This window comes from Podarcis tiliguerta, assembly GCF_965153285.1.
Source record: "Podarcis tiliguerta genome assembly, chromosome: 11".
In the NCBI taxonomy this organism is placed as follows: Eukaryota; Metazoa; Chordata; class Lepidosauria; order Squamata; family Lacertidae; genus Podarcis; species Podarcis tiliguerta.
In genome coordinates, this window is record NC_139544.1 from 51294207 (window position 1) to 51307155 (window position 12949).

Sequence of the window (12949 nt, forward strand, 5' to 3'; positions counted from 1 at the left end):
GCCCAATTTAAATGTGGAGCTGGCTAAGCGGAACACTGATGCATGGATAAGCAATTTCTGCCCCCAACCGGGCCATGGATATAATTAGCAAGGTTTCCAGCTAAGGACCAAAATGAACAAAGAGCACGCAGCCTCAAGCAGGAAATTCCTCTGGCTGCATTTTGCAAAAACTGTATTGGCATAACCAGGAATAATAATAATAATAATAATAATTTATATCCTGCCCTCCCCAGCCAAAGCCGGGCTCAGGGTGGCTAACAACAATAAAATAATACAACATTCTAAAATCATTTCATTATAAAATTAATTCAAATCAAATTGATGGCAACCATTGGGCTAGAGTTCTGTGAAGATTGCCAAAGGAGGGAGTCAGGCTGTGCCCTGGCCAAAGGCCTGGTGGAACAGTTCTGTTTTGCAGGACCTACGGAAAGATGTCAAGTCCCGCAGGGCCCTAGTCTCTTATGGCAGAGCGTTCCACCAGATCGGAGCCATAGCCGAGAACGCCCTGGCTCCAGTTGAGGCCAGCCTAACCTCTCTGTGGCCTGGGACCTTCAAGATGTTTTTGTTTGAAGACCGTAAGTTCCTCTGTGGGACATACCAGGAGAGGCAGTCCCGTAGGTACTTTGCCCACACTTTCTGCTCCATATTAATGAAGGAGGCAGTGTGGTATAATGGTATAATGAGTGGTGAGACCAGGGTTTGAATCCCCACTCAGCCCCACTAAAGCTCATTGGACAATGTTTGGCCAATCAACCATGAGCTCCTTGCAAATAATGCAAAACATGTACATAAGCATAGGTCTGCGCAGGTGACCGTACCAGGTGCCTGGAACGGGTTACTTCTGGGTTTCGGCAGTCGTGCATGCGCAGAAGTGCTAAATTGCGCTTTGCGCATGTGCAGAAGCACTGAATCTCAACCCATGCGTGCGCAGACACGGGTTGCGAACGTGCATCCCACACGGACCATGTTTGCAACTTGAGTGTCCACTGTATAGCCTTTCTTCCAAGGAGTCTCAGAATACACAAAAGCAGCAATACAAAACAAATCAAGAAAGAAAGGTCAACAGCAAAAAAATCTTAAACTTCTCTTAAGCTCAGCACCTTTTTGGAGCGGGAGGGGAAATGGGCCAAAGGGCCAAAATTCACTGCTGGATTTTATTTATTTTTGCTTTTTACATTCCACCTTTCCTCCAAGACACCCTTACTTATCATATGAATAACTGCAGGATCAGGTTATCACTTTCATGCATCAAACCCAACCAAACAGAAATTCACAACAGAGAAAAGCTTTGATATTTGCCTCAAATTCAATATTTGTCAGTGATGGCCATTCACACATTCATCTGTGAGTCACAGAGGGTTTAGTAATGGAGTGTCAACCATCTCTATGCATGTGCTGACTGGCCCTTCGTACAAGTAGCATTATTACCAGACTGTGAGGCACTCTTGCTGCCCATCTGCGTTTCAGATTGGCTGTGGCTGCCTGGGGTGATATCCTGGCAGCTCTGCATTGGGGAATCTCTTCCTGCTGGATCGGAACCCGCTGGCTTTTCGATATTCTTCATCTCCATCTCTTCATGGTGTATCCAGAGATCTGGGGGTCGCAGGTCTTTCTGGCTGCCCTTCCTCTTGCCAGCACTGTGAGTGGCACGTTTTCTGTTGGGGAAGAGAAAAGGAGTGGAAAGTCAAAACACCTGAAGTACTTCAATGCTGTGTAACTTTCCATCCAGTAGATAATACTATTTGCATCATCAGGGCTTCAGTCTTCAGGCTCCCAAAATTCTCATCACTAGTTGTGATGAGTCCATATAACCATATAACACCAGTCCTGAAAGACCGACACTGGCTCCCAGTACGTTTCTGAGCACTTCTGAGCAAAGTGTTGGTGCTGACCTTTAAAGCCCTAAATGTCCTCGGTCCAGTATACCTGAAGGAGCGTCTCCAGCCCAGGCCTTTACTGTTGTACACATGAACATTTGTGTGGGCCCTTCCAGCTCCCATTGCCATATCTGGGATTCGTCTGTCGGAAATAACATCTGAGCGGAATTTTAGGAATCGGTAAAAATGTCTGGGGAAACCTGGGCGAACAGCAATCCAGATCAGAAGGGTTGATTTTTTGGCAAATTTTGTTTCCAGATTTTCACTTTCTGAAATATGACAACCCTAATTTATTTGACCTGCTCTAGAGCCAGGGGCCAACCCCAACCAGCTAGGGAGGCAGCTTGCCATAGTTTTTAGCACCTCTGCAGGCTGTTGTCAAACTAGCATCCATTGTGGGCTGCCCATAGTCAACTGGTGACTTACTGCAACAACTTAATGGTGAGCTGGACCTTTCTTAAAGAGAAAGTAAACCGTGGAATGTGCAAAATAACTGGTCATGCAACAAATCAGGCTTCGTATTATAGAAATGGCATGGAGAAGATGCCATTGGGGCAATGTTCCAATATAGTATACAGCCATCACTGTTACAGTGATAGATGTCTTGATCTGTTGATCATCCTGCCTTCTGTGAAAGCTTCCTGTGATTTATCTCTCCTGCCTTTTAAGCTCTTATGCCTCTTGAGACCAGGATGGCATCTTTAATTCCCAAGGGCATGGGGTCAGATGCCTGGCTACTGCTTGGTCTAAAAGTGTAACGGGAGCCCCAGCTGATAAAGGTTTTCAGTCCCTGTAATAAAGAGTTAAGGCAAGCCATTAAGTAGACAGGAAAGTGAACCTGTGTGGGTTTACTAAACTGACTTTATACATCCATAGTTATGTCTTCTACCAAAAAAGCATCTCCTGAGTCATTTGGGAGACTCAAGAGGTCCAGTTCATACCCATAGATTGGGAGATTTACTCAGCTTGACCAGATTTTGCATCCCAGTATGAAAGTAGCTCGTGTATGTTTATATACATGGTCAATAGTTGCTGAGTAACTATAAGAAACTACTCAATTCAATTTTTAGACAGGGTTGGCAATGCAGAAGTAAATACATTTAAGAACTGGAAGGAGTTCCTTTAGATGCCCGTAAGAACTTAAATAAGGCATTTATTTCCGATGAATATAACCTGCTGCTGTTGCTATTTATAGAGCTGGATCCAGAGAGAAGTGCTCACGCGAGATGGTTTTAGAAGGGAATTAGACAAACAGAGAGTAAGGCTATCAATGACTTCTAGTCATGATGGCTACATGGATCGGACTCTGTATATACTGGGAAGCGATAGCAATGGATGGCTGCTGCATCTGGTTGGCCAGTTTCTGAAACAGGACCCTGGAGAAGATAGGTCTCCAGTCTGACCCAGCAGGGTTCTTCTTGTGTACTCCCATATCATATGCTTTCTTCTGTTACATAAAGTGACACCAGTTTTAGCTCCAGCTGAGGCTACCTGCCAACCCCTTCCAGCTAGACATCAGGCCCCATGCTGACAGCATATGTTGGGAGGATGCATGGAAGGAGTCCAATGAGAGGAAATGTCAATCGTGGCTTGAAGGGATGCAGGCCTGCAGCTTGACAGAGTAAGTCATTTGTTAACCAGATGATACGCAACCGTTGAAATAGCTCCCTCCAGAAACAGAGGGAATAGTGTGAAGTTCCCCTTTTATAAATGCGTTCTTTATGATGCGACAACCACCCATTAGTAGCATCAACCCTTTAATTAGTAGAGCTGGCTTGTGCATCTACACTTCCCCCTCTGTTATGCAGCATATGTTGCATTTATTTTTGACATACATTAAAATGTGTGTTTTTTTAATCCAAGGAAGCATTCAGTGTCAGATCCCGTTTACCACTTTATGAATATTAATCACAATATGTTCTCTTGCTGTATGACTTAGGATGTCTGTGCAACTGACCACTCTTCGCATTTTTTTTTTAAAAAAAACATTTCACTTTTCATATGAGAAAAAGCAAACGCTCTTAAGCAGTTTACCTGCATAGCACATTACTGAGGGTGCTGTTTACATAGAATATGGAATTCATTTCTTTTAAAAGGGGTTACATGCAAAGCTAAGGGGACGCGGGTGGCACTGTGGGTTATACCACAGAGCCTAGGACTTGTCGATCAGAAGGTCGGCGGTTCGAATCCCTGCGATGGAGTGAGCTCCCATTGCTCGGTCCCTGCTCCTGCTAACCTAGCAGTTCGAAAGCACCTCAAAGTGCAAGTAGATAAATAGGTACTGCTCCGGCGGGAAGGTAAACGCTGTTTCCGTGCGCTGCTCTGGTTCGCCAGAAGCAGCTTAGTCATGTTGACCACATGACCCAGAAGCTGTACGCCGGCTCCCTCAGTCAATAAAGAGAGATGAGCGCCGCAACCCCAGAGTCGGTCACGACTGGACCTAATGGTCAGGGGTCCCTTTACCTTTACCTTTACATGCAAAGCTAAACCATGTCATTCATCTAGTATTACCATGTTCAGCAAATGGAAGCTGCGTGTGCATTGTCTTGTCTATGTTTATCTATGACTCTAGTTCTGTAGGTCATGGATGGGGAATCTGTTCCCCTCTAGACATTGTTGGACTCGAGTTCCCATCAACCACAGCCATCATGGCCAATGGGGGCAGGGATCATGGGAACTGTAGCCCAGCAACAATTGGAGGTTCCTCATCCATGCCACAAACATATAGTGCAAGCTCTATTTGAAACGTCAAGTCAACTTTTGTTATTTGGGGGGATTTGATTGGTTTTTCAAATGACCATTCATTCAACCTAATTTGTGCTACGCCACAGAAACTTCAGCAATGTTCCCAGAAACTGTAAGTAAGAGGTTATAAATAATGAGTGTGTCATTCCAGACAGATCTTCGGTCTTGCATCAGCGACACTACTGCTGCCTAAAGACTTTAAAAGGAGAAAATTTAGCATTCAGTACATTGTTTATTTCTGCACATTACCACCAGTCTCAATGATAATAAGCAGTGACAGAAATCTGAGACAAGACTATAGAATGAAAGGACATCAATAACAAAGAAATGAAAATGAACGAGTCATCCAAATGTATGTTCTCCTTGTATAAACATCAGGTTTGAGTTTTGTTCTCAATTATTGTCAAGCTCCAGGACTTCTCAGGAAGCAATACCTCCCTGCAAACTTTCTATAATGAATTTTGACAGCCTGTTGCAATATAAATGTAGGGGAACCTGGCTCTGTTCTGAGTGAGTCAGTGAGCCAAATCCATTTATTTATGTCAGGCAGCATGGTGAGAAGAATGGGTTTTTTGTGGGGGGAGGGGCTATTGGCTTGTTTTGTTTTTGTTGATGTTTATATTATATACTTTATGGCTTTATTTTGCATTTTTATACTGTGAACCGCCCCGAGATCTTTGGATATTTTTTTTTTACCAGCGATGGGATCAATGGACTAATTCAATATAAGGCAGCCTCATCTGTTCTGCTTAATCTGGACCAGTTTGCAATGCCTTTATTCTGTGATACAACAATTTATATGGTAGATTTTTGTTTTGTTTTATTTTTTAAGAACCCAGACTAAATGAAGGGGACATGACAGTTTAATTTAGTGTGGCATTGCTTACCCTTGGGATTCTATTGAGAGCAAGCAGATGCCCTCACTGCCCTCTTTTCAGTGCTTATTAAATACTAGTCTGTCAGGGACAAGGGTTCTAGTCTAGCTTTTTCTCATGACTGCTTGTTTTCTGTATTTGATTGCTTTAAGATAACTTTTTGTTTGTTAATTATGTTTCTTTGAATGCATATTTGACCTTCTTCCATAATCCCCTTTTTTTTTTTTTTTTGCAATGTTTTATCTGATGTTTTAATGTAGGCTATAAAGGCTATAAAGCACTTTTGAGATTTCCCCCCTAACCCCCCTGAAAACTATAAAGCAGTATGGAAATAAAATGAATGAATGAATGAACATAACAAATGAAGGATTGCATTTGTTTGGTATGCACAGCTAAAGGCTTTCGAGAATCTTCTAAATGAATAGAAGTACACCTTGAACTGTGCCAAACACATTTTATGTGGTGCTGCCTTGAATGTTCTAAAAATTCAGTTTTCAAGTAGAAACCAGAGATTCCAGTAAGGCAGAAAACTACTTAGACTGAGTAAATATTCTTCTTCCACCCTGGTTGTGATCAGTGCCATTGTGTAGCCTTGCTACTGCCTTACTGGCACAACTTCCCCCCTATACTGCTGCTGCTGTTTAACTTGGATTAGTTAGTGAGTGGGACATCTGCTGGAGTAGAATTCAACCCAGCACAAGGGTTCACAGCTAGAGCAGTAAACTGTCAACCTTCCCTCCACATGTGACAGCGCTTTCTATTTATGCATGGGTTCTTTGGATTCTAGCCAGAGTTTTGTATCAAATTTGCCATAATCCTGCTTTCCTAATCATATTGTTGTACTCTGATGCTGCGCAGTAATGGCAAATAACAAGTGAAACAAGAGCTCATTATTCATTACCATCAGGTCTTTCAATAGCTGGCTGGTGTGCAGTTTTTTGTCTTGCCAATTTAAAGCAATTATTGCCCCATATCAGTCCTCCCGTCAGTAGGGATTCTGCTCATACAGAGCTGTAAACAGGTACAAAGGAAGCCAAAGGATACCGATTTCAATTTGCCTCATTGGTCCCAACTGCATGTTTGCCATTGGTATGAAATACTTGCCTTCTTTGTTTCACATGGCTCCATAAAGGGGCCTCAACTGATATCAATGCACGAGGCAGTAAGGAATAGATCGTACTTAGAAACAAGAAATAATGTTGTGCAAATGTGTCTTCTTGTTTTACATGCTGTCACAGAAGGGCTTGGAGGGGAAGTGAAGCTCTCCTATGGTCACACACAGCCCAAACACGTCCGCGCTTAGCAGAAAAGAGTCAAGATTTTAAAGCAGAATGCCATAGCTAATGAGTGCTGGAAACATAGTGCAAAGCTAAAAGAAGAACAATATCCCAAGGGGAAAATGGCAGACTTCCTAGCGATGCTACGTTCTTTCAGTGCCAGGATGATAATTCCTCATTTTTATCAGCTTAGCTTCAAAGCCTGATCCAGGCCCATAGATGCTTGTCATGATAAGTTATAACTGTGCCGGAAGGCATTCTTAACATATACTTAGTTTCCCTCCCATTACTAGTGAGGGCTGCCTTTGTTCCACATAGCTTTCTAATATAATAGTCACAGATTGATGCTTTTTTCAGGGATGGGAGGAAAGACCACTCTCCTATGATCAAGTTGCCATATGGATTTTCGAGTTCTTTCTGGTTCTGGGAGTTATTTGATAACAAACTCAGAATCCATGTAAGCCAATAACTTGTCTCTGATGTGTATTGGATAGGCTTATGATCTTTTGCTGAAGTGCTCCATTTGAAACTGCTTCCTCACCCTAATTACATAATTTATCCTTAACAGAGCTTATTAAAGTTTCCTAACGCATTCTTCAATGCTACTAGTTGGCAGTATAAGGCACACAAAAGTCACTTCACATTTGTTCTGGTTTCGCTTTACTTCCTCCCACCTCATTTGTGATGTCCCTAGGCATTGTGATGTTGGGCAGCAGACAGGATGAGTAGCTGAAGATACAAAGGGGGAAATTCAGCGGGCAGCAGAGAATGCAAAAGTTAGGGAGAGGATCCAGACAAGGCCTATGCTCTTTCCCTGGCAACTCTGATGCTGAAGCTTTTATAGTTCTACAAGCTTATGGGAAACCTATGAGTTGTCTGGGTGGGTTGACCCACCAAAAAGCATGGGAGGATGTCAGAACCCTGGGAACCTTCAGTCCAGAACGCACTCCAAGGAAAAACAAAGGGTGGCATCTGATTAAGATGCACAGCGTAGACCTGTTGAAATCAGTTAGTTGATTTATGTCAAGTGATTTCGATAGATCTACTCTCAGGATGATGTAAAAGGTAAAGGACCCCTGAATGGTTAAGTCCAGTCAAAGGCGACTATGGGGTTGCGGCGCTCATCTTGCTTTCAGGCCAAGGGAGCCAGCATTTATCCACAGGCAGCTTTCTGGGTCACATGGCCAGCAGGACTAAACTGCTTCTGGTGCAATGGGACACCGTGACAGAAAACAGAGCGCACAGAAACACCGTTTACCTTCCTGCTGCAGTGGCACCTATTTATCTACTTGCACTGGTGTGCTTTCGAACTGCTAGGTTGGCAGGAGCTGGGACAGAGCAATGGGAGCTCACCCCGTAGTGCGGATTCGAACCACCGAACTTCTGATCAGCAAGCCCAAGAGGCTCAGTGGTTTGGACCACAGCGCCACCCGCTCCTAATAAGCATAATGTAGTTGAATACTACCCAAATAACTGATCGCAAGGTCCCAGATTCTAGCCTGGTTCTGGCTTTTGATTCTGGGAGATTCTTTGCAGCTCTTCAGTTGTTATTTTTATTTATATACCACATCCATATCAGAATGGCCTGTCAGCTACAAAGTTCCACTTGTAGCCAACTTCTAACAGTGCATCCTCCATGATGTGCTCTTTGTGCATGCATCCGCCCCAAATCTCTATCAACTCCTTATGTTCCAACAGGTAAGGAAGCCCTGTTGTTTCCTATGTTATTGTATTTTTGCCATTATGGATGTGCATGCTTTACAACTTGGATTTCTGCCTGAGTTTTATAAAAAGTGTTGGGGCTGTCTTTCCTGGCCGCTAAATCAAATGAATTTGACATTTACTTGTTCCACAAAAGTGATGAGACTGTGTGAAGTATCTGGATTCCTAAGCATATTTCACCATTGCACAGAATCTACTTTAGGGTGGAAAAAAACAGGTTTGCTCTGATTGACTTGCTCCAGAGCAGGATGGAAAGATTGATGGACAGGGATATTTTCCAGTTACTTACTTCCTCTGCTGTGCTGATGAACGCCTGGTACAAATCACAGCCACAATCACCACCACTACGACAGTAACCACCCCAACGGTGACAACGATGATGACAAGAAGGTTGCTGTTCTTCTGGGGTGTTACACTTCCATGAGGAGGATGCATCTGCCCAATGGGGGGTTCTGGAAGAACATAAAAAGTCCTGAAGGACTGCAAACAGCTATAACGTAACATTCACAGTTTTCCAAATGAAAAAAATAAGGAACCATAAACCTTTAGCAAATGCCTACTGAAGCCTTCTTTGATTCCTTTAAGCTGCTAAAAAGTTAAGGAGGACCTGGTCAACCTGACTATAAAGCTGGGGTGGCTAAGCTATGGTCCAGTGCTGGAATACAAGTCCTGTCATCCCAACAGTTGGTCCTAATGGCTGGAGGTGATGTGAGCTGGAGTCCAAGAACATCTGGAAGGCCAAAGGTTAGCTCCTTCTGCTGTAAAGAATCATGAAAGAGGACAATAGGAATTGGCCTTTGGTCATCTCCCTAAGGATGAGAATAAATGAATGGAAGAAAAAATCATCTGAAAATGTTAATAGGAATTGATTGAAAGCCAATTCCTATTAACATTTTTCAGGTGACTTTTTATCACTAGCTACCACTAGCTTTTGAGAACTTTCTAGGATTCAGTTTTCTTTTGATCTTACAACCCTGCAGAACTTACATGTTGATAATTGTACTGTGAGGAAGGCAGGGAGGAAGACTTTAAAGGCTAAAATCTGCAACTCTGTAGCGACTTCTACATCTTGAAAACAGATTGTGTGAATGGGCTTTTTATTTTATTTAAGAGCCTGGGGTCTTAAACTGTAAAAGTACAACTTGGAAATTGGAAAAGTTTGTTGTCTGTAACTTGTAGTTTTTTTTCTAGGAGGACCCACAGAAAACCAGACATTTGGGCCAAGTTCCTGTTGCTTGGGCTGAAGATCTCAAAGTATGTATGTTGACATATGTGGGCATCGCTTGAAGCATAACTATTATGCAGAGTGAGAGCTGGCAAAGATTTCTATGGATTTCTATGAGGAGCAATTCTTTTTTTGCACGTCAGTAAGATGTTTTATACTGCAGAAACACATCCTGTGATCTGAGCAGTGAAATATCATGGCTTATGAAAAATATCTGATGTACTTTGATGTGTAGGAAGACAAACTACATAATGCTCCACTGGCACAAATTTACTCCCCTTATTCCCCATCCCCACCTATAAAAACAGATACAATTTAATACCTGCCAAGTGCATGTGCATTTTGCTCTAAAGAACAGGGCTTGCTTGGGAAAGGGGCCATAAAACTCAGGGAATTTATGCTTTGACACATCATGGAAAAGGGGAGAGACCCATCCATTGGCCAGCGAAGGAACAGGTGCAGAGAACTTTCCTGGTAGAACACTTTGCTCCAACTGGGGGAGCAGAGCTGATGGAAGGCACACCCTAGCTTCTGCCGCTGGTCCCCGGGGCTTTGCACTCTTCCTTCTAGGAGGGAAGACTGTGCACAGCCTCCCCAATCCACTTTGTGGGTCCCTTCCAATCAGCCTGACCTGTCCAGCGTCATCCCCAAGGCCACCTGCTCCACCCTGGATCCATGCCTGAAGCAATTTAGTAGAGGTAAGTCTAAGGGTTGTTAAAACCCAATTTCTTACTTATGATGAGGAGGGAGGTAGAGGGAGAAGGAGATATCCCCATCTTCCGACCAAGACCAGGCAGGTTTGATCCTGCAGGGTGTTACCCAATTGAGTGAAGATTCTCAGCATTGCGATGGGGCACAGAGTTAGATCTTGTGTGGTGCTGCTTCAGGAGGCAGGAAGAAGGAGAGGCTTGGTGGGAAGAAGGGCAGGCAGGGTGGGAAAAGCTCCCATCCACTCCTACCTTCCCTTGTGAGGATGCAATTGTCCAGTAGGTTCCACCTTTTGTGGCTTCTCCTTCTTCCTACTCATGCCTACCTCTCCTTCCTGCCTGATGCCCCCTTGTGCTCTGGGATGCACAACTTGACCCATAATAATCTGGGGCTGTCTCAACATGACCCAACCAATGCCTGGATTCCTCCAAAATGGCCCGATATGGCTCAGGGCTCAGGTGAATCCAGTGAACCCTACAGCACCCTAACACCAGTCATTAACCAGTGAAGGTACAGGCTTCCTTCTTGGCTCTTTCCTTTGTATCACATCAATTGAATACTTAGCCTAAAAGCAGCAATTATCTTATCTTTAGACCCCTAGACAGTTCTTGGGAAATTTCAGGCACTTCCTAAGTCTTAAATAACAACACAGAAAGGAAGAAGCCATTTCATTTACTTCACACTAGCAGCCATTTAGTTAGCAATTGGTGGTGCCCATCATTTTATTAACATTATCTCCTTGAGGATGGGAGAACAGGAGAGATGGATTCTTATTTTCCTGCCCACTGGTGTTTATGGTATAATGAACCTCCTCATCTGTTGTCTAATTCGAGTGCCTGTTTTTACACTCAGCTCACAATCTGTCACAAATTATGTTAATATATTGGTACAGCACCCTTGATTCAAAATTATGATCGCTCTCCTCTCAGGAATCATTGATGTATATACCAAGCACGGTGTGATGAGCTTTCTCTGTTTGGGCCAACAAAACCATGGCAAGGGACTGTGCACCTAATTTCATTCTTCCCTGCACTTAGGTCCCCAAAGTATTTGCTGCTGTGCTGAGTGTGGAGGACAGAGCAGAACTTAGCAGAATGGGAACATCCGTGTGAGCTGTGACTGCTTAGTTGTCACCCTGTGAGAATTCTACCTACCATGGTATTGGTGCTTATTTTATTCTAAGGAGAATCATTTGGATCATTATTTGGGCTCAGGAGAATATCTAGAGGACTACCATGGCTGAAACTCTACAGGTGGGACCAACTCAATACTACTCCTTTTTTTTTTTTTTTGACTGGCCGCTCAACCTTATTAACATACTGATGAAAGGACAAGTAAAATAGAAAAATAAACTCTTCTTATTATGTACTGCAACTCAGACACTTCTCAAAAAATAAATAAAATCCTTGAGTAATTACCTTAATATTATATAATAACATGTTTCTCACTGCTAAAGCATGTCCATGCTGGTTTAGTTTAATATTCTTTGCTTTATTATACTAAACCACCTACTCCAGAATTCATTTTAAGGCTTCCAGTCCTTTCCAAAGGAGATCACTTGGCTCAGTTCAGCTCACCAGTTCAGCCAGGCTGCTGAGGCTCCATGCTGAACTATAACTCCCATCATCCTGGATCACTGGCTATGCTGGATAGGAATGAAGGGAGTTGTAGGCCAACAACATCTGGGGTCCCGAAGTTGAGAAAGGCTGGGTTAGGATGTCTGACTGGAATTTGGGAGCCCAGACTCTAACCATCTGGTGTGCTTTTCCAATAAATACAGTTTGTTGTGGCTTTACAGGACATTCAGGTGTTTACCACTGTAATGTAAAGCCCCCCGCCCTACAAATGTAATGCTTGAAAAGCTAGAAGATTTTAATATTTAAAACCGATACAGAATGATTGATTTGATGCTATCTTTCCCAAAATAACCTTTTTCCAGAAGCTGCTTTTCCACAGACTCAAGTGATGCTGCAGGTATTAATCATCTGAATCCAAAGGGTGCAACATGACTAGGTGGATATAAACTGATTTCCCTTTGCACTGATCCAAGCTTACTTGGCTCTGCACACATGATATAGTGATGCAAATGAGATTGCGGAGCACTTCTGACTTTACACTAGAGATCTCATAGCACAAAGTCTACAGGGCTTCTCATATAGGAGCTTTATCTTGTACCCACCATTACCTGTGAACAGAGGGTTCAAGGCATCTTCTGTCTTTTTATTTTTTAAAAAACAACAACTTGGAAATGATTTTCACATTTCAAATCCTGGGAAACAAACCCAGAAGTCATTGGCTTCCTGTGAAGTTTAATGCACACAATATGGTTTCCACCACTGACGATGTACATTGCCATCAACAGTCGAGACCCCTGATTTACCCAGGCTCTGATAAAGAAAATTATTAGGTGCAAAACATCATGGAGACCTAATTAAACAGGTTTTACTGATACCATCTATGACTTAGCTACCTAAAAGACAAAAAAGAAGAAGTCATCTATCTACTGATAAGCTACTTTTT

General features: G+C 43.0%; 1 protein-coding gene and 1 long non-coding RNA gene across 4 annotated transcripts in view; one reads left to right on the plus strand and one right to left on the minus strand.

Moving 5' to 3' along the window:
• The window catches only part of DCC (DCC netrin 1 receptor), a gene marked incomplete at its 5' end in the record, with an annotated part of 926289 nt that overhangs the window by 47333 nt on the left and 866007 nt on the right, over positions 1–12949 (minus strand). For all 3 annotated transcript variants that reach the window (XM_083402635.1, XM_083402634.1, XM_083402636.1), the window contains 2 exons: positions 1429–1655; positions 8786–8948. In XM_083402635.1, the coding sequence (XP_083258761.1) occupies positions 1429–1655; positions 8786–8948 (390 nt within the window). The remainder of the gene's footprint in view (positions 1–1428; positions 1656–8785; positions 8949–12949) is intronic.
• LOC310659648 lies at positions 1534–10384 on the plus strand. Its single transcript, XR_014502903.1, has 3 exons — positions 1534–1639; positions 3338–3498; positions 10292–10384. It is a non-coding gene; the product is annotated as an uncharacterized lncRNA (long non-coding RNA).